The sequence below is a fragment of the Zonotrichia leucophrys genome, chromosome 3, assembly GCF_028769735.1.
Source record: "Zonotrichia leucophrys gambelii isolate GWCS_2022_RI chromosome 3, RI_Zleu_2.0, whole genome shotgun sequence".
Taxonomy (NCBI): Eukaryota; Metazoa; Chordata; class Aves; order Passeriformes; family Passerellidae; genus Zonotrichia; species Zonotrichia leucophrys.
In genome coordinates this window covers 76215362-76235333 of record NC_088172.1, presented here as the reverse complement: position 1 = coordinate 76235333, position 19972 = coordinate 76215362, and the positions used below count along the sequence as shown (strand labels likewise).

Here is a 19972-nt window from a genome sequence, read left to right as displayed (position 1 = left end):
GGCCACCTGTTGAGAAACATGGGTGATGGTCACAGCATGAGATGGAAACTCAGTTTTAGTTGAGGTAGACCAGTAGTAGAATTTATCTTAATTGGCTTCAATTCATAAACCAAAACATTGATGACCTTTCATTCCTAACAATATTTTCTTTCTCATGCTTTGTCTTCCCCCCTCAATGGCTTGGGAGGCTGGGTGGCAAGGGGTTGGCTGAGCCAGCTCCTCAGTCTGACTTCTTTAAGGGTTTCTGAGTTCCTATGTTAAAGTACAGCTGTAACAGGAGAGGGAGTATTCCCTTCATTGTTTAGTGCTGTTATGGTGGAAAACAGGGGTTTTATAGGCAATTTATAAGGTAGCTGTAGACCTTTTTATAACAAAGAGTATCTGTATAACAATTACTTTAATAGCATTTATGTTGTGTGCTTCTGTGTTTATTTTATAGGTACTCCATAAGAAGGGTTAGTATGGTATTCATTAACATAGCAGGGGGTGTCACATACCATGCAGAACATACTGTGGCACTCCTCCAGTAAGCTTGATTATCTGTGCACACAATTTTATTTGGCAGCATCACATGCTGGTTACAATCTGCCTTCTTTATATCAGTACAGTCATGAGACTAATATCTAGAAAAAGGACACAACTCTTTTTCATTGTCCTGTTACTTGCTTTTACAAATTCCATTAAAAAATACATAGCTACAGTTGAAAAAGTCAACATCAAAATAAGCTAAGAAGTGTTTCATCACTATTGTAGAATAAGGAATATGTAGGCAAATATTAGAAAGTAAAATGGAGGTTAAGTCTGCTTTGCTTTTTTTTTTTTTCTTTTTGGAGTGAGGAACAGAAATACGGAAGTTGTATGTCATCTTGGAAAGTGAGGAGACATGATATGCACATTGAAAATGTACATGCTTAGCCTAAAGCAAGCCTTGATAGAAATATGATATAGTTATTACAGCTTGATGAATGTTAGTTTCATGTAGCAGCTTTCTCTTTTGTCTGACGTCTCTGGCCTGAACTGGGTTTCAGCTCTCATCAGTGCTGCTCTGGTAAGCCCACAGTGTGGTAGTATTGTGTAGTGCTGCTGGCTCATTAGAAAACCTCAATAAAATATAAGCTTCCCCTTCTTTGTTAATTTGTTCTTTCTGGAAGAGAAAGAAATATTGGGGAAGAATCACTATTTATGTCCTATTATGTGTAATAAATCTTTAGAAAGATAGCAGCTTTTCTTAGAAATAACGAGGAAAATATTCCAAATCCTGAAAAAACCCATTATGTTCTTTAGGAGGTGAATTGCTATTTTGGAGCTACAGATAGTTTAATGAATAGCAAGGTATTAATTTTGTTTACCTGGAATTTCTTGCATTCTTCTTGCAACAGCCTAATAAGGAAAAGGAGAAGAAGAAATACAAAAGTGGGATGATTTCTAGTGATCTTTTTCCTTTCTCTGAATAGAGTGTGGTGAAGAACTTGTGAGATGCACAAAGCCATCATGTTTTCAGCTGTTTCTGTTGGAGAGGTGAAAATTCTTGGCCCAAGAGTCTGTTTATATGTTTAAACAGAGAAAGAGATTTTCATTGCAAGGAGCTCTAAGTGAGACAGGCAGAGTCAGAGAATAAGAGAGCAAAAGATAATTATCTAAATTATGTTCAGGCTATTATAGAAGACGAATATAGTTAAAATGTAATTAAATATGACAGGCTCACAGGATGCAAGCATGGCTTTGGAATGCTAATCATCAATTACTGCATCTCCTTAGGGGAGTCAGGCAGAAAAAGAGTTAGAAGTCGTGTGGCTGAGGTGAGATGTAGAGTGTTAAACCCTGCAGGACTGTAACGAGGCTAATTTCTTTTTTAAAATGGAGCTGCTAGCCAAACAACTTTTAGTGCTGCATTTCAGCTTGAGGATCCTGGTATAAATCTGAGTAGGGTGCTAGTCCTGGGTTTCTCTTCGAGATGAAAACCTCAGCTTAATGCAGTGATTTTTTTGTGTTGAGAAAGTGATGACCAGAACTGCTGCAGCCTGAACCAGCAAATCTAAAACAAATCAACCAGCAAGGCAGGTGTCAAAGCATAAAAAATATCAACACTGCCTGAATATTTAATAAAGCTAAACCCTGAAAACTACATTTGTTATAGGGTCACTAATAAGCTGCACAGACGCACAAAAAGTCCAAAAGACAGCAGTGTCATTTTATGAGAGAAGTAAATTCTGATAGCTTCTTTATTACTGTGTCTCAGGTAAAGACAGTATAAGTATTGCCACTGGTTTGAAAAATTTGTTTGTTTGGCATATGGGGAGTAAAGGTGAAGAAATGCCATCCATTACACAGGACTATCTAATCCCAGGCTAAAAATGAAGTGCTTTTGATCTGCTTTAATGCTGCTGTTCCTGTTACAGAGTGACTTATGTGTGAATCAATGTGAAAGCAATGTATAAAGTTTGGAGGAAATTTTTGTAAGGATCATGAAAAGTGATTTTGAGAATAGAAAGACAAACTTGTGCGAGGAAAATGTAAAGCACATAGGCATGGCAGGACTAGATAAATGACATGGCTACAAAACAATCTGCAAAAATACAATTTCTACAGAGAAACTGAAATTATTAAAATAGTACCAGCAGAGATAACTAGTAGTAAAAAAGGAAGGTTAAAAAAAAACTTGAGGATTACCTGGGATGTCTTTGAGGAACACCACTGAAAAATTGTTATGGCTCTATACATTAATAGAATTCTAAATGAATTTGTTGTATAAGCAAAAAATGTAAAAAAGAGGTCAGATATGCCTGGATAATGTTCTGTAAGAAATCCCTTTTCTCATAGGGGTATAGTTACATGCATAAATTATCTCTTTGCTGCATAATAATGTGTATACTGTAGAGGTATTGCTTTGCATATATAGACAATCTCAAATGTACTGTTGCAGTCAAATCCATGCATCTTTCTAGTGAAGGTTTGCCTTGCTTATTTCAAAAATTATTCTTCCCAATCCACTTGGCTTGTTTTCTGTTTGGCTTTTCTCCTTTTTGCTAAGAAAATAAAAGGAGACCTCTAATTTTCTCATTATGCAATTAAGTATTAATTCTCTAGTGGCAATATTATTGCATTTTAATAACTTGCTTACAAATTGTATGTAATTTTGACTCTCTTTTTCCAATGAGAAAGGAGTAAAATGAACACATACTAAAATAGTAAATATTCTTAGGACTGAATTTGCTGAATATGCTATCTAAAACACCCTCAAGAAATGTTTTTATTCTTTTCCATTATATTTTAATATTATTAAAGGAGTAATTATGATCAAATCCTAATACTGCCATTGTAGCAGAAAGTAAGGACTTGCAATGCAGTGGGAAGTGAACAAGCATAGGAACTTCCTGGAGGAGCTGATCTGGAAGTATGTCATCAAAACAATCTTCAGACATCTTTTTCTCAAGCCCTCTTACTATCTGTGCTCTTCAGATGTATTCCCAAATAGATCATCAGCCTCCCTGGTATCACATCATGGCACAGACAATGGCATTTATTGCCATGCTTGGAAATTCTGCACTGAGCTCTTGCAGTGTGTATCTGACCAGTGCTCAGAAATAGTAGAAATAAATACAGACCCACTTCTATTCTAGTTTGTGGTCTCTTAATTAACATATTTTCTTATCACAGAACACAAACTCTACATTAGTGTCTCGAGAAGCACAGGCTCTTCTTAATAGCTCCTTTAGGATTTTAACCTCTTTTATTTAGTGCAGCTTTAAAATATTTTCCAAATCACTAGAAAGCAAACTGGTTTTTACATCATCGTTCTCCTTGAATCAAGTTTTTGTGTGTAAATGTCAAAGCATATGCATAATGCATACTGAGGCAGTGCTTTGTTATGAGAAGCAGTGCTGTGATCATCTCTTTGTCCCAGCCTCTCATCTTTGGGACATTGTAGTTCAACATAACAAATTCTCTTTGCCCATGGAGATTGACTGACCGTACTAGAGTAAGGTTAGAAGGGATATCAAGGAGAATAATTCTCCTGTTTGTGGGCAAATGTTTAAATCATAATAATCTTTCAAGTCTTGAAACAATCAACAAAATAGTCTGTTCCCATTTTATATTGAGCATGAAGAGCCAACATGAGCTTTAAAATAGAAGTATAGCCACATAAAGCATATAAATAAACCATACCATTAGGTAGATAACTGCCTGACCTCTGAGGCCTGCCACAAACACACCTGCCTGTTATCATGAATGACTCTAATTACACCCATTACCTCACGCAGTAAGACCAGTAAACTGTATGAAATTAGGACTTGATTTGATTTGTAATCTTCTTTAAGCAAATATAACTGGACAGCAGTGATAAAAGTAATAACCAACTAAATTAAGCTGAGAAATGCTAAGTTTGTGACAAAGGGGATTTTCCCAACAAGAGAAAAATCAAATGTCAGACAAGTAGTCAGCAATGAAGCTGTTCATACTGCCAGGCCTTGGGATTGTCTGCTGGCAGTGAGTGGTGTTCTATTCCCGTTTTACTTAGGTCCCCTTTTTCTTACATGAACACTTCTGAAGGTATTCAGAACCCATTCTAAAAAACTATCCAGCTTTTTTCCATAGTAAATTAATCAAGTTAACCTAACTTCAATTTATTTCTGAGGCCTTGTGTCATAGAGTCTAGTTTGGCTGAGAAGTTAAATTCTGGATTTTTTTTCATGTTTTATGAATATAAAATAATTTAAATTTTAATGTGTTCAAGTACTAAACTGGTGCCCAACTGAAACGTTTAGTTCCTGACATTCTTTTTATTTGTTCTGTTGTACTGTGAGCACAAAGTTCTGGTGTCTTTTTCCTGCTGTGTATTAGGCTGCTTGATGTGTTGCACCCCACTCAAATCACATGAAAGTGAGGAACAAAGATGACAGTGGTCCCAGTGTACCTCTAATATTCTCAGTCTAGCCTGAAAATTATACACCAGCTCTGGGAGAGTTGTCTTTTCTCCTCACTGCCGCTGTGTCAGGATGGGGAAATGCTCACAACCTGAACTGCAAATGGTGCTTTGTGGCATTTGTAACTTCCTGGAAGGACGTTGGTCCACACAAAGAAACCTTGGCTCCTCTTTCTCTACTGTTCCACGTAGAGTGTGAAAAGTTTGAGGTTTTAGGTGGTTTGGGGTTTTTTTTTTTTTTCTCCTCCAGTTGTAATTTTCTTTAACCAAATTCTGGTGATTCCTCATGAGAAGTTAATAGGAGGATGCACTTTTATTTATCTGACCTTTTTTATAATCTAATACAGTCAATATTGGTCAAAGATTTTCAGCTTTTATCCAGGTCTTTTTTCTTTGTCTATTTTTTAACTTTCAGCTTCAATAGTATGATTGTTGTCCCTGCATACAAATTGTAGTGGTATAAGGTATGTATGAAATTGCATAAGCAGAGTCAAGACACTTAAAAATGAGGAAGTAGTGCTGGAAATTCAAGCAATTCAGTTTCTCCATTTGCCCTCTTAAGTGATAATAGTACATTCTGTCACTTGAATGCATTCTGTATGTTTTATTGGAGGCTTTTGTGACTATGTTCAATATTTGTTTGTATTTCTGAATTTTCTTTGTAGATCCTGGCAAACAATCACTTTTGATAAACAGCCTGCATCTTTTATCAGAATAGTTGGAACTCGCAACACAGCTAATGAGGTAAGGAACTTCAAAAAAACCCTACATTCTTCAAGAATGTACTACAACAGTTTTTCATATCTTGCTGTGAAATTGATATATGTACATACTTGTCAAATGTACATACTTCATCTTTTTGCTCTGGCACTCTAGCAAAATGCTTGAACAGTGTTATTACCTGTTCCTCGTTTTGACCTTTCCACACTGCCATCAAACACTCCTATTGGGTTTGGTTTTAAATTAATCCTTATTTTGATGAACAATTAAAATACCAATTTAGTGCACTAGAGAAAGGTGTATGGTCTCTGATCTACTTGGGTTTTATCACCCGTATATTATCTTTTTAATTAACAAAACATAAGAAAAATCTCATTATTCATAAGAAAATCTTATTTGAATAAGAGTTCCTTAAAATTAATTTTCATACCTGGTAAATCGATTGACTAATAGTGGCCAAACCTGAAGATTTCTTTTCATTTTATACAGACAAAAATATTTTTCTGTATAAAAAGAAAGTGCAATATCATCCCATCTTTGTTTACTTGTGCTTCTCTCTTTTGTAGTCATTGTGTATTGTCTCAGATTAAGTCCATATTTTACTCTTTACTTCAGCGAAACAATTTACAGTATATGAATTTAAGAGTTTATGCATGTCTTTGTGAGGTTAGGACATTATAAGAGGCTCCAAAGGCCACTGCTTGTGTGTCTAGACCTGCCTGTCTGTATCCCACACGTGTAACTCACCACCAGACATGGTACTTTGATGCTTTACACTGAGCTTGAGGTAGCACTACTACATTTGGCTTAATTAGAATTTGTCAGCTCCAGAGGTGAGGTTTTCTGATTGTATTTAGCATTTGGGGTTGCTGGTTCCTTAAGCACTGGGAGCATTGTCCAATGGCATTGTCTGTTCCCTGTTGTAGTGCAACTCCTGCAAACAAAAGCAGCACCAGATATCAACATCTCAGCCAACAGCTGGAAAGCAGCTGATCAAGCATCAGAACTGGGAATCCAAATTTTTATTTTGTGTTTCTGAGCAGTGTCTCCCACCATGTACAGTTCAGCCTCAATGAGTCCTTAGAATTAGTGTCAGAAGCTGCCTATGGGTAGTACATGTGTGAAGAAGGCTTCTTCCATTGCTGATCCATATTGACAGTCTTGTTTCCTCTCATGGCAGTGTTTCTGAATTCCCAACTCTTTGTTAAAAAAGAATGAGGTGCATTGCATAAACTTAGCAATGCATGAAACATTACTTTCAGCTTTGAGTTCTTGAAGGTAGCTTTAAGCCCTAAAGAGCAAGGGCCTTTTAGCCATAAATCTAATTTTAAATTGGTTACTATTTCCAAGGAATTTAATATTCTGTATAATTATTTATATAGAGCACTGCATAACTGTAGTGAAGATGAGTGTAGATAGAGGTTACAGCTATTCATGTAGTGTCTCAGTTGAATTATAAACACATGCTGTTCTCCTTTATCTTTTCCTCTTTTGTCTGTAAAATCTGTATCCAGCACTAATTTGGTTTTTATTTTTTAAATTATTTCTTCTAACACCTATAGAGAAGGAACATTGTCAGTATACACATATTACTAAATTACTTTTAAATATATATATATATATTAAACAGCGAGTCTGTAATGTTTTGTCATAGATTTTAATTTTCCAAAGAAAGCAGCAAGGTATTTCTCATATTTACAAATTAAATAGGAACAGTGTAACCAAAGTGCTGGTTTGTTCTATAGTCTCAGTAATCTCTTCAGTAAGAATACAAGCAGTGTCCAGAATTACTTGCCCACAGCTGCTTGTACAGTCTGTCAAACCATTTTCATTTTAAATAAAATATACAGCATATTCAGCATTCTGAATCATATTCTTATCAAGGGGTGTTACTGTAATAAGTACGAAATACTCCTTACTTGTTCTACCAACAAATACCTTTGAACTTTGAAACACAATCTGTACATCCCAAAGGGAAGAGTTGATTTTTGGAATTTAAAAGAAATCCCATAAAGTTTCTCCCTTTTGTGAATTCTTTAATCTTTTAAACTCATCTTTTTCTCATAACATTTTCCAAGTTTTGAAAGGCATGTTCACAGATTTTTTGACCTGGGGTTTGAATAGCTTTTGGTATATTAGAACGTGATAGAAGTGTAACTTTCTGTTTTCTTAAGCTTACACACTTCCTACTTTTGTAGAGAAAAGAATTTTTTTCCCTTCTCATTATTTGTCAGCTAGGTCACCTGATACTTTATGTAAGTTTTCTCTTGTTATTCCTCCCCAGTATCACTGACCTGGAAAGGACACCTAGCTGTTGATGTGAGAGCTTTACCTTACAAATTACTGTGCCAGTGTATTTGTACTTGGCCTTCCTGCTTTGTGTGCCCGACCTCTCTTAAAATATCCATGAGAAGTAGAACATGATGTGGGTCACAGGATGATCCTGAGCTGTCATTTTTTCTTTTTGAGAGAAGCACATGCAAGATTGTTTGTTTTAGTGATACTGTTCTGAAATGCTTAATTCTGATACCGGATGAAGCAGCTGGGCTCAATTGTGCTTCTCAGTCTTAGGCTTTTCCCACACTGTATTCCTTATATGCTGAGGTGGCAGAGTAACTGAGAATAATGTTCCAAATTCATAGGCTTGTTAATATGCCACATGTTTTCACCATTAAGAATTTGATATGAAAGAATCAGTAAAAATGAGAGTTACAATTTAAGAATTGTGTACTTCTGACTTTCTATACTAGTATTAGCTAAATTTCAGGGCTGTCCACACTATGTTTGAAAAAGCTGTATCACCACGTAAAGTGAGGTTTTAAATGAGAAATGCTATTATTGTGGAATACAGTAGAAATACAGAATCTTCTGGCTTAGAGACCTCCATCACATTCTGTCTTCCTTTCAAGGAAAGCAACATCTTACAGATGAGAGAATGTTCTTTTCTGCAAGGCCTTATCCTGAAAAGTGCAGCTGGAAAAATTACAATAGCTGTTACTTGAAAAACACAGGAGTGGAATGAGTACAAAAGGGACTTCTCTAGAAGTGTAGATAAATACAAAAATTGGCTTCTCAAGAACTGTAACAGATGGAGAGAATGCATGCCAGTATAGGAATTAGTTCAGCTTTAGGAAAAAAACAGAGGAAATGCAGAGGAAAACCATTTTGTGCACGTGTCTATGTGTGAGTGCCTGTGCAGATTTGTAATCTGTTCATATATATGTATATATAAAGACATAGCAATACATCTTCATGTGAGCATGAGTGTATATATAGAAATATAAACATGTATTGCAATGTATCTGCATAAAAAACTTACACTGAGGGGCACAAGAAAATATAATGCGGATTAAAAAAAAAAAGCAGGCATTGATTGAAGATTTTTTAAATTAATTTTATATATGCTGTCAGAATTCAAATTAGCTAGCTACATCCTCAGATAAGACCTGGGGCTACTGCAGACATGTCAGTGCAGATGTCTGCTCAATGTTCACTTGAGCAGGGATGGTCAAAAAGAATAATAGGATTTTAGGTTATATTGGGGAAAAGATAGAAAATATAGTATTCTGTAGTCTTGTATGAATATGTAATATATCCATGTCTTGTTTATGATATTTGATTTTGCTCATATTAATTTGAAAGGGTCTGGGAAAGGGCAGTTAAGATTATAAGAGATTACCTTTGTTTGTGAGAAGAGCTTTAAAGACAAGAATAATAGAAGAAGTCATAAAAGTATACAAAGTTAAGACAATAAGTTTAAAATTCAGGATTTAATAATCATTGAGCTTTAGTTTTTAAACTATAATGCATGGGAAAATAGCAAATTTAAAGCAGCGTAAAAATACTTAAGTTTAGTATGTAGCAAAGTTGTGCACTTCATAGCAATGTGAAATCATATGGAAAGAGGTTTTGTAACAATTTTAAAGAGTTCCTCCCCCTTCTCCTCCCAGGCTCTTCAAGAACAAGTAGAAGTAAGTAAAGTAGAAAATAAATTGGAAAAATGCTTAAGCATATGGTCCTCTTACTCTAAGATACAGTCACCTGCACACTGGTCCCAGTTATTGTTTGAATCATCAGAAAATGATCACTATTTCAAAAGGAATATTTCATCTGATGAAGCAGCAGCCACCTTGGACACTCTGAATGCCTTCCTGCATACTCCAGGACATGTCTGTAGAGCTGCCATTGTTATTACAGCAGAGGGCAATCTTGAAATAGAATCATGTTGGTAATGATTTAAATTTCATTTCTAGTGTGCATGAACATTCAGCCTCTTGAGGAAGTGATTAGATCATAAAATGTGTTTAAGGCTACTGATATAATTGTTGTTATTATCCAATAGCATGTAGTAAGTATTTCTGGTAGTTGGCAAAGAAAAGAAAAGTTTACAAATATCCCTATCTGTTTTGGAGCCATCTTTCTGATTTTTAGTGCTATATATAAAGGTTGGTATAATTTGAAGGCCTTCTCTTGCTCCAGTGTTGTCCCTGCCTAATGTTTATTGCCCATGAGTAAATGTTTTTTGACCTCATGGTGAAACATTCTATTTTGACTTTGTCACTGGCCTGCAGACTTCCATATAGATCTGGCCTGCAGATTTCCACGTAGACTTCCATGTAGAGTTCATCTTACTTTGATCGCGCTTTTGCCAGCATTAAAGTGTTTTGCTTTATCTTCATTTTTTGTTCTCTCCAGGTGTTTCACTGTGTGCATTTTGAGTGCCCAGCACAAAACAGTACCCACAAGGACGAGGGTAGTAAGGAAGTAGCAACAACAGAGGTGGGGACTGGTGGACAGTAGTTTGTGTCTTGCCCTGTTGGAGCTGCGAGCATCTGCTTCCCTGCATTCCCCTCCTGGATCCACCTCGCATCCTCATGTTCACCAACATAAAGGAGGTTGAACGGGAGCTTTTGCAGCCCCACTGACATTCTATGAAATTATTCAGAACCTTCTTGTGCTGGCGCCTTTTCTTTCTTTGTGAATGAAGGGGACCATGTCTCAGAGCTGGAAGTATTGAAATTGTAAAGGCTTTCTCCCAAGGACATGAAGAGACTGTTGCACTGTCCTCGATATGTTCAAATCAGGCTGGTCTCCAAGGGGGGAGAAAATAGGTCTTCAGTCTTCATCAAGTACCCCATTAACACCCTACCTCTCTAATCTAACCAAGGCAAGGAAAACAGAAGGGAATAAAAGGCAGAGCTACAGTGGAAATCTAAAATTACTCAAGCAGAATGGAAAGCATATGAAATAAGTATTTGTTCCCTAGAGGCTTTTATTAGCAAAAAAATGTTTATGGAACACATCAGTCCAGAATATATTTTATTTTTAAAGTGATTCTTCATCCATATTCCTTTGTAACTAGTAATCTGTTTTCTAAATCATTTTGATTCTGTATTCCACTTAGTTTCTTATTTTTGACTGTAGCAAATGCTGTACAGTAGATTAAGGAAGTATCAGACATGTTTACCTGCTGAGATACAAATTCTCTCATTCATCAGTGGGATGATAAGAAAAGCATTAATGATATCAACAAACTAATTAATGTATCTATATTAATCTTGACCTTAGTTGACTTTTCAAAGTACAAAATTGTCTTTTCCTAAATTCAAAAGGAAGTTTCTAAATCAAACATCCATCTTGAAGAAAATTGTGTTTTTTCACTCCTGAAGATGATTATTTAAATTCTGCCTGTGTAAGAGAACTTGCAACAGAACATCAAAAATGTTTGGTTTAGAAAAGTGGAACTCCATCTGGTCACTGACAAGCAGTTGTTCAAATACCAAAAGACGAATTTGCAGATAATTTACATTTTTCCAAGAAGAGTTGTTTTACAGTCTGGAGCTAAAAATTCAAAGGCTGTGTATGCATTAACCTTTCACATGATCTTCATAAAACGTGATGCTTTTGCACTGTGTTGTAAAAGATCTGGTTCTTACTTTCCAGTCACAGAATTCATTATCCATCCATATCTGTCTGGATTACATTGCCTGCTACTTTGTTTATTCTGTTTTCACACTGATGATGATGTAATCTCTTACTCTTCAGATCTGCATGACTTTTAGGAAGAGCTCCATGCCTGCCTTTCCGTATGGGATAAAGAGATCTTGCATTAAGACAAATGCTGGTGTAATTGGCAAAATTGATTAGGATGCTTGCTCCTCCTCACAAAGTACATTATATTGGAAATGTCAGCTAACCAGTTTTATGAACTTGGAATTTCCTGTGGTGATAAATAACCTTGCCAGAAGAAAACAAAGCTAGTGCAGGATAAATACGGTTTTCTATTACATAACCATAGTGATAAAATGAGTTATATCAACATAGCAAATTGTATCTTAATTTATCTCACTGCTTAATTTGAAATAATTTCCCTGTTGGATACTAGTTGTGCTAAACCCAAGAAGAAATATAATCAGTGGTAGCAATGAATCAGAGGATATTTCAAATAAGAAAAGCATCCCTTTTCTTTCAAATAAAATTGATTAGGCTTTATCAGTAATAATACAGTATTTTTCATTGCCAAATTACAATTTAGTTCTGACATTTGCATGCAGTTCCCTCCCTTCCCACTGCTGTGTTCTGACTTGTGAATGTCTGTTGGTGAAGATGGATGCCCACTGTGCTGAATAAAGCTTCTAATTCATGTGCCACAGCTGCCTTGGACAGTGCAGAGTTCTGAGGCAGGATGCTGCATGTGCCAGCCACCTCCCAGTCTGCAGGGCTGATTACCTTACGGCTTAACAGCCTTTGGAGCATGGAAGAATTGAGACCAGCTACTGAGGGCAGCATTTCCGTGTTCATGTACAAGTCCGAAATGTTGGAATTTTTTTCCCTTTAGGAGCAGAAAACCTTTTCAGTTGCAATCCATGCTGGAACTACTGAGATGCCTGGAGCATATCTTGCTTTTGGTAGATAAGTCCTTGCATGGCAATGGTGGTATTTCTTTGCAGTTCCATCAAACCAGTCTGCTTTTCTCAGACTGTGGGTAAGCAAAGGACATAACTTCCTAGCTGTTATTATTTAGTAGCCAACATTGTAGAGAATGTCAAGAAAGCTAAAAAAATGTTGTGCCATCTGTTCTGAGCCTAGGCTCTCAGAGAAAGAATGGAATTTTTCCATTTATAATCTTTGATGTGCACAGTTAATTTTTATGATACAAATAAGTCTTGTAGGCTATAACCTATGGAACATCTGTTTGATCTTGTCCTGTAACTCACAGTGGAAAAGAAATGTCTATTTCCCATGACATTCACTCTCTGCCAAGAATCTGGATGAACATATCTGAAATCCCCAAAGCAAAAACTCTTGAGGTCCTACAGACCCTTCAGTTTCCCACCCCCATCAATCAATAAAAAGAAAAACTAACTTTGCATTGTCCCTTCATTCAGGTGAATAGCAATCTTTAGTAGTAGACTTCTTCTCAGTCACAATTGGCCTTTCTCAGAGTCTTTGATTTATTTAGAGTTGCTCTGAGAACCTGGCATCAAGATGAGCCCAGTAAGCTCCCAGGCTTTTAAGGCAAGCCCTGCCACAAGCCCTTCACACTTTCAACCTTTACCCTCTTTATTTAAAGCTAAAATGTTTACAGAGAGCTGAACTCCACTGGGTCTTCCAATGCTGCCCCCCAACAAACACCCCTAATTACCTGTATTGCCTAGAAGAGATCTCTTGTCTTAAACATTGTGGTAGCCATGTATTAGTAGTGACAAAGGAGGATACAACACAGAACTGATTTGTGGTTTTGTGTGAATGTTCTCATTCTTTCTAATTATTGTCTGTGTTTATTGACTCCCAAGTTCACATATACTTCCTGTATATTCCTCTGAAGTTTTTTTTACCTTTTCTTTTTTATCTTTGCTTTTTCTTTTAGGAAAACTAACTTGTGCTGTTATGGCATAGTATCAAGGTTTACCAAAGTGATGAAATGCTGTAATTATTCAGAACTGTGTAATCAGTCTTATTCTATTTAGAACAAGGTTAGAGCAGAACGGACCAGGTACTCATTGCTTTCTAATCAGAATCTATAAAATAGACCTTAAGAGTTCTGCATAATGAAAATAACTATACTGACATATATATATATATAATATATAACTATATTGAGCCATTGATTCTATTTGGTACTTCAGCATCTTTAAATTCCCCAAGGCTTCTTTTCTCAATTTTACTTCCATATGTTGAATTCAGGCTTAGACTTAACTCATGTGGAGCTCAGCAAAGGCCTTTCTAAAATCTTTTTATTTAGTTAACTTTTTCCAAATGAAAATAAAAGGGTTTTTATTCACAGAATGTAGGGTAAAATTATTATCTGAGGAAATTAATTTTTGAAGTGAGCAAACATTGTGCGGCTTACTATTTTTCAAGATGCTTTTCAAGCCCTTTCCAATCAGCTTTAAAACAAGTTCAAATGGCTGTTAAATGGAATTACAATGAGAAGTTAATGCAAGTTTAATGTAAAAGACAATACAGAGAAGAAATTGCTAATTTTGTTAGAGTAAGAACTCTTCTTCATTGCAGTTTTCTTCCTTCAGAGCTTCATTTCTTTCTTCTCTTCTTCATGAAAATAAGTTATTCATTATGACAACTCATGTAAGAGCTCAGTGCTTCTCAGCATTGCTGAAAAATTCAGTTTAATGCATCTTCATCTTTACTAATGACAACATTAGAGAGTTTTCAGTTGAGTACCTGACTTGATGAGAGTTAGTTTCCATAAAAGAAAGCAAAAGAAGTCTGTAATTGTTTCAGTCTAATTAAATTTTCAGTACAAAAATTAGATGACAAAGTTATTGCCTTTCTTGTCTGATTGTTGTGTCATTGTAGTTCTGGTTATAAAGTGACGCCCACTCAGAGACGCTTAGTAAGGGGTTAGAACTTTGATTTCACAAGCTATAGGTTGAATTTATCTATGAAGATATTAATTGGCTTATATTTTGACAGGTGTTAGTCTACTACCAAATGAACAAGCAAATGCATTGGTAATTTTGTTGTTGTGACTAGAGTAGTAGAGCAAATGATAGAACCAGCAAGAGTTAATGTATCCGAGAGTAAATGTTTAGGCTGGTGCGTCATCATATCAGTTGCCAGAGGACTAAAGCATGCTTCAAAAGTAATTGTAGATTCCAGAGGATGCTTGAGGCCTGGTTTCCATCCCCATCTCTCAGTTAATGGCTCTGTTTAGGTTAGAATCGTTAGTTCTCTCTGAACTGATTGTTGTTGTCATTTGTACTAGTTAACTCATATATATATATGTGGAAACTCCACAAAGCTTTGTTCAGGATACAGAAGTAAAGGTCCTGGGTCAAGTTTTAGGACTGCTTACTCATCCATCCATCCATGTATATATATAAATTTGAGGTCATAGCTAATTATTTAGCTTGCATTTAGAATATGTTCTAAAGCTCCAAAATGAAAAAAAAAACAACTATGCAGGCAGGTGTGAAATGCTGCTGTTGTGGTATGGCAGGATGCTGGTTGCTTTAAAAATGTAAATGTCTAAGAATGGTACAGGTGAACCAGTCCAAAGTTTTTGACTAGTTGTTAAATATTGGCGGTTTGGCTGTAGTGAGGTATATATAATAAGAAGTTAAATGCTCATCTCAAAGATGGGTGTAGTCTGAAGAGCACAGATATTCCTCCTAGCTACCTTGTCTACCATGGTTTGCTGTATTTACAGAGTGAACCTTCACAGAACTTCTGTTACCTGCTGAAAAAAACCCTGCAGTCTTTTTGACCCTTGCCAAGCTTTTGTTGCAAAGCTTTGGCTGAAGTAATGACAAAGTCCCACTCACATGCCATCGTGGAATCTGGGTCTGTCTTTGAATGCTTACATGAAAGGTTTTAAAATTGCTCTGCAACTTCCTTTAGATAAAGAAAGCCCAATTTAAAAACTGCAGCATAGTATGAGGAAACTACAGGTATCTGTCATATGCCCACATTCTGACTGCCTGTGCAACCACATACCCATCTTATCATACTGTATGTGTTTAATTACAAGGGCATGTCCAGATGGTGGAAGTGAACAATGAGCTCCATACACCCATGACATTATCCATTTTCACACAGCCAATTATTAGAGAAGTACTTCTTGTACTGTTCCTTGCAGCCTAATACAATAATACAGCTCAATGTTCTGAAGAAATTATAATTGATTCTTACATGGATGTAATGGAATTAAAGTTCAGATTACTCAATATTTGAGTGAGTGGTGGCTTCACCCTGCACAGGTGTAAACATGCCTCTCCAGTGCCTCTTACTTCTTTAGGCCCTGGGCTATCACAGAAGAGGAAAGCTACACTATTGGTAAAATGAACTTGTGTTCATTCTTTTCGTGCTTATCATCTTGGCACTTCTGTTCTCTTTGTGCAGCTGCTCAGTTAAAACATGTTTCTTGTCATTTTCAGAATTAATCCTCTGACTCCTGAAAATCTGCAGATACACATCAACAACTTCAGTCAATTATATTAAGCAGTCTGAGGAATTTACAAAATTAATCTAATATGGTCTTTTATACAAATTCTGTGTGTCCAAAAAATACCAGCCAAGTCCTGAAATACCAAGTGAGTTGGACAGTATCACCGGTCAGATAAGGGTGTCTAAACTATGTGCCCAGTAGTCCAGGTGAACAGCAGTTATCACAGTGTGTTTCTGGAGAGGGATCAGGGAATCACAGAATGATTGGGTTGGAAGGGACCTCAAAGATCATCGAGTTACCACCTCCCTTCCATGACAGGGGCACATTTCACTAGACCAGGTTGCTCAGAGACCCATCCAAGCTGGTCTTGGACACTTCCAGGGATGGTCATCCACAACTTCTCTGGGCAACCTGTTCCAGTGCCTCGCCACCCTCACAGTAGAGAATTTCTTCCTAATACCTAATCTAAACCTGCTCTCTGTCAGTTTGAAGCCATTCCCCCTTGTCCTGCCTGTACATGTCTGTGTAAAACGTCCATCTCCATCTCTCTTGTAGACTCCCTTTAAGTACTGCACAGACACAGTCAGGTCATCCCAAAGCCTTCTCTTTTCCAGGCTGAGCAATCCCAGTTCAGCCTTTCCTTCATTCCTGTAATTTGTGGTCTACATCACCTGTCTGTTGTCTCTGTACTCCTGAGCTGTAGTTGCTAAGTGGCAAGATTAGTGGTTGATACCTGGAATCCAGTAAGTGTGTTTAACCACAGATGTTAAGAAATTTTGTCTTTACTCAAAACTTTCAGCTTGTGCTTTTGAAACATGGTCAGGCCACAGAATTGGCTTTTGGGCATCTTCTATAGCTGTCTCTTGGATTTTTGAGTTATCATCAGTTGCTAAAAGATGGTGAGATTCTCCTCAGGAATTTCTCACAGAGATTAGTCATGCTGAGAAATGGCTTTTGAAGCAATCATGGCAGGTACATTGCTGGAGAAGAGGAGCAGGTTTCTTCTGCTTCTACAGGCCAGGATGCAGTTTGGGTTATTCTCTGAGTTTGTTTTTGCCATTTTTAATAACAAGGGTGTTGGTGTTGCAGGATCTGGATCTGTTTCAGAAATTGTGTCACTCACTTTGTGAGGTAAATACTTACATGAATGTTTTCATGCAGTAATACAAAGCTCATGAGGCTTGGGTGATTAGATTAGAAATATCTCTTAAAGCAAGAGCTGGAGTTGCAAAAAGAGGTGTTTGGGGAAAAGAAAGACTGGTATGGAATTACATGGCTGCATCGGTGCATATGTAGCAATGGAAACGTACATGTTAAGCAAGTTGAGTGACTATTTGCAAAGATGTGTTTCTATATGGCCTTACTTTGGTTAAAAATGGAATTTTGTTAAGGAATCTATCACTCATCTGAGCATGAGTGCTAAAAGAGAACATAGGAAGTGAGGCGTTAGTAGTTTTTATGGCAAGAGCAACACAAAGATACAATTCTTGTGATCTGAGCTAGTTCTGTTTGTCCCCAGTCTTTCCACCTGTTACTTTCTCCTACATGCTTTCCCCAACCTGCTTGTTACTCCTTTTCTTTTCCTCCCTACATAGCATGATATCACTGCTGCTGGGGTGTTCCCTGTAATTTTCCTCCATATTGTGATGTATTAAGGAATTTTTAAAAATTATTTACTTTTACCTCTTTGTCCTATGCTGAATAAAATATAATCATCCCCTTTCATTCGCATCAGACTCTAAAAGGCAACTACCACTAGGCTGTCAAGTGCTAGTGAGCAGTGTTTGAATTTGGCTCTCTCTGGATGTGTGAAATACTATTTGAGCCTTATACTTCTGTGATCTGTTTACAGTCTGTTACCCTTAAGAGGAAAATAAGGAAGAAGTTTACTGTTGACTTAGGAAATAGGTCAGGATTTATGCTGGCTTACATAACTTCAGTTTAAATATAAATTTTAAGTATTTCCTTCTCACCATGGTACACCAGCTATGCACTCAATTTGCTAGTAGTGCATTGTCCAAGGCATTAATTGTACGTAAGTGCTCTTTTCTAAGTTAACTGCATCATCACGAGTGAACCTTGAAAGAATTCATAACTTTTCAATGTCCCTGTGGTGTGGGTATTTCACCTGTCCATATGAAACATCATACTGAGCACATGGACTTGTTCTCTGAAGTTCAGTATTACTTCACAATTTTGTCTGTTAACCTTGTCCATTCTCTCATAAAATGTTCTTTCCTTTTTGCTCAGTGTCACTGTTGTCTTTGGCTTTCTTTTTTAAGTGAATGTTAATGTTCAGAGCCAGGCTAAATAGAAGATTAGCTTTTAGTGAACTTTTTCACTCATTCTCTGTTAGTGGCTCCTCTTTCTTGACAGACAGTAATTTAAATCCATTTTACACTCTGTTACCTTCGCCTTCTCTGTAGCAATTATAATTGTATATTGAAATTGTTGTGCATCAAATCCCTTTCCTTCTTTCACATAGAGTGGTTCTAAACTACCTCAGACTTAGTTGTGAACAGGTACGAGTTTCAGCTACAGTTTTTAGCCTCTATCATAATGTTGGAATGTTCTTTAAGTGCATGTGTATGTAGCAAAACCGGCCTGCCAGACCCTGATGGCGTTTTCAGGAGCATGGTCCCAAGTGAGACATGTAATTGGGATGAATTAACAGCCACACCTGTTCAGGCTCTCGCTGATACCTCTCTCAAGAAAAGCTTTTCAGGAGCACAACTTCTGGTATGGGAAGTGCTCCAACTTTCTCTTTGAAGGGACATGATGCTGCCTGCACTGGACAACTTCCACCTCTCCATCATCGTGACAAGCATCATAAAACTGCATCATCAGGCCTCCATCCCTGGCTGCAGGATCCGTGCTATTGCATTGGACTGTGCTCATCATATGAGAATAAACCCCACATGGTGTGTTCTGATGACCTTGGTGTCATTTTATTGTCATTTTATACTGTTGCAGATACGCATTACCGACCCTTTGGGCTAATTAGGTTTCAGGTTAAATGGTGGTTGCAGATTGTGCTGCAGTGATCCAGTTGGTAACTTTGGGAATTGTCTGGTTTTGTAAGTTATCCATTAAACAACCCGGCAAACCTTGTTAGTACTGATTTCCTTTTCACCAGCAGACATGCATATCATCAAACAAGCATTTTGTAACATGGAATTTTCTATGAGCATCCAGAAAAAGAAGCATCCCAATTATTTTCTTAGTAGCAATGTGTGTATTTGTAACAAAAGTTTTAGAATTATTAAACTGCTGTAAGCTATTTTGTGCATGCTCTGGCATTGTATTAACAGTTTGTATTAACAGCTGATAAGCAGAGGACTGTGGCACACAAGGAAGGCTGGCTGTGGATTTTTACAGTTTCAAAGAACAGCAGAGTGCCAGAGTGGATGCAGGACCAGACAATGCTCAAAGCAAATAATAAAGTGAAACTGTTGTGCTTTGTATTTATTTCTTTGGGGATTCTTCTTCAAAGTATTTAACTTCACAGGAAAATATAGAGTATATTTAAAATAGTAACAATTAGAAATACACCTTTTCAAGAATGAGAGAGGTGTGATTTGGAAAATAAAGTGATCTTTTGTGCTTCACTGCTTGTCTGTAGTTTTGTGAACTTAATGTTAGAACCTGTCTGATGCTGCTCATATATTGCATGTGTGAATAGAAGACTTTAGGCAGAACTGTATTGATTTCTCATCAGATCAAGGCAGTTAATAACCCCATCATTGATATATAACTCATAACAACACAGTCTTAATATCAACATAGAAAATGGGGGTGATTTTCACTGTGATTCCAGGCCACCAGGCATCCACTACTGCAAATGTCTGGACCAACAGGTGCTGGGTGTTGCTACCATTATGTGCTGCTACACTCTCTGGATGAAGTGCATGAATCAG

At 36.9% G+C, this 19972-nt stretch overlaps 1 protein-coding gene across 2 annotated transcripts in view; it reads left to right on the top strand.

Annotated features, from left to right (window-relative positions):
- The window catches only part of BTBD9 (BTB domain containing 9), a 114404-nt gene extending 94741 nt beyond the window's left edge, over positions 1 to 19663 (top strand). The window contains exons 11-13 of one of the 2 annotated variants that reach the window (XM_064708900.1): positions 5590 to 5668; positions 9595 to 9615; positions 10340 to 19663. In XM_064708900.1, the coding sequence (XP_064564970.1) occupies positions 5590 to 5668; positions 9595 to 9615; positions 10340 to 10444 (205 nt within the window). In that variant the 3' untranslated portion in view covers positions 10445 to 19663. The remainder of the gene's footprint in view (positions 1 to 5589; positions 5669 to 9594; positions 9616 to 10339) is intronic. The other variant, XM_064708901.1, reaches the window with a different exon arrangement.
- Positions 19664 to 19972: the final 309 nt, after the last annotated feature.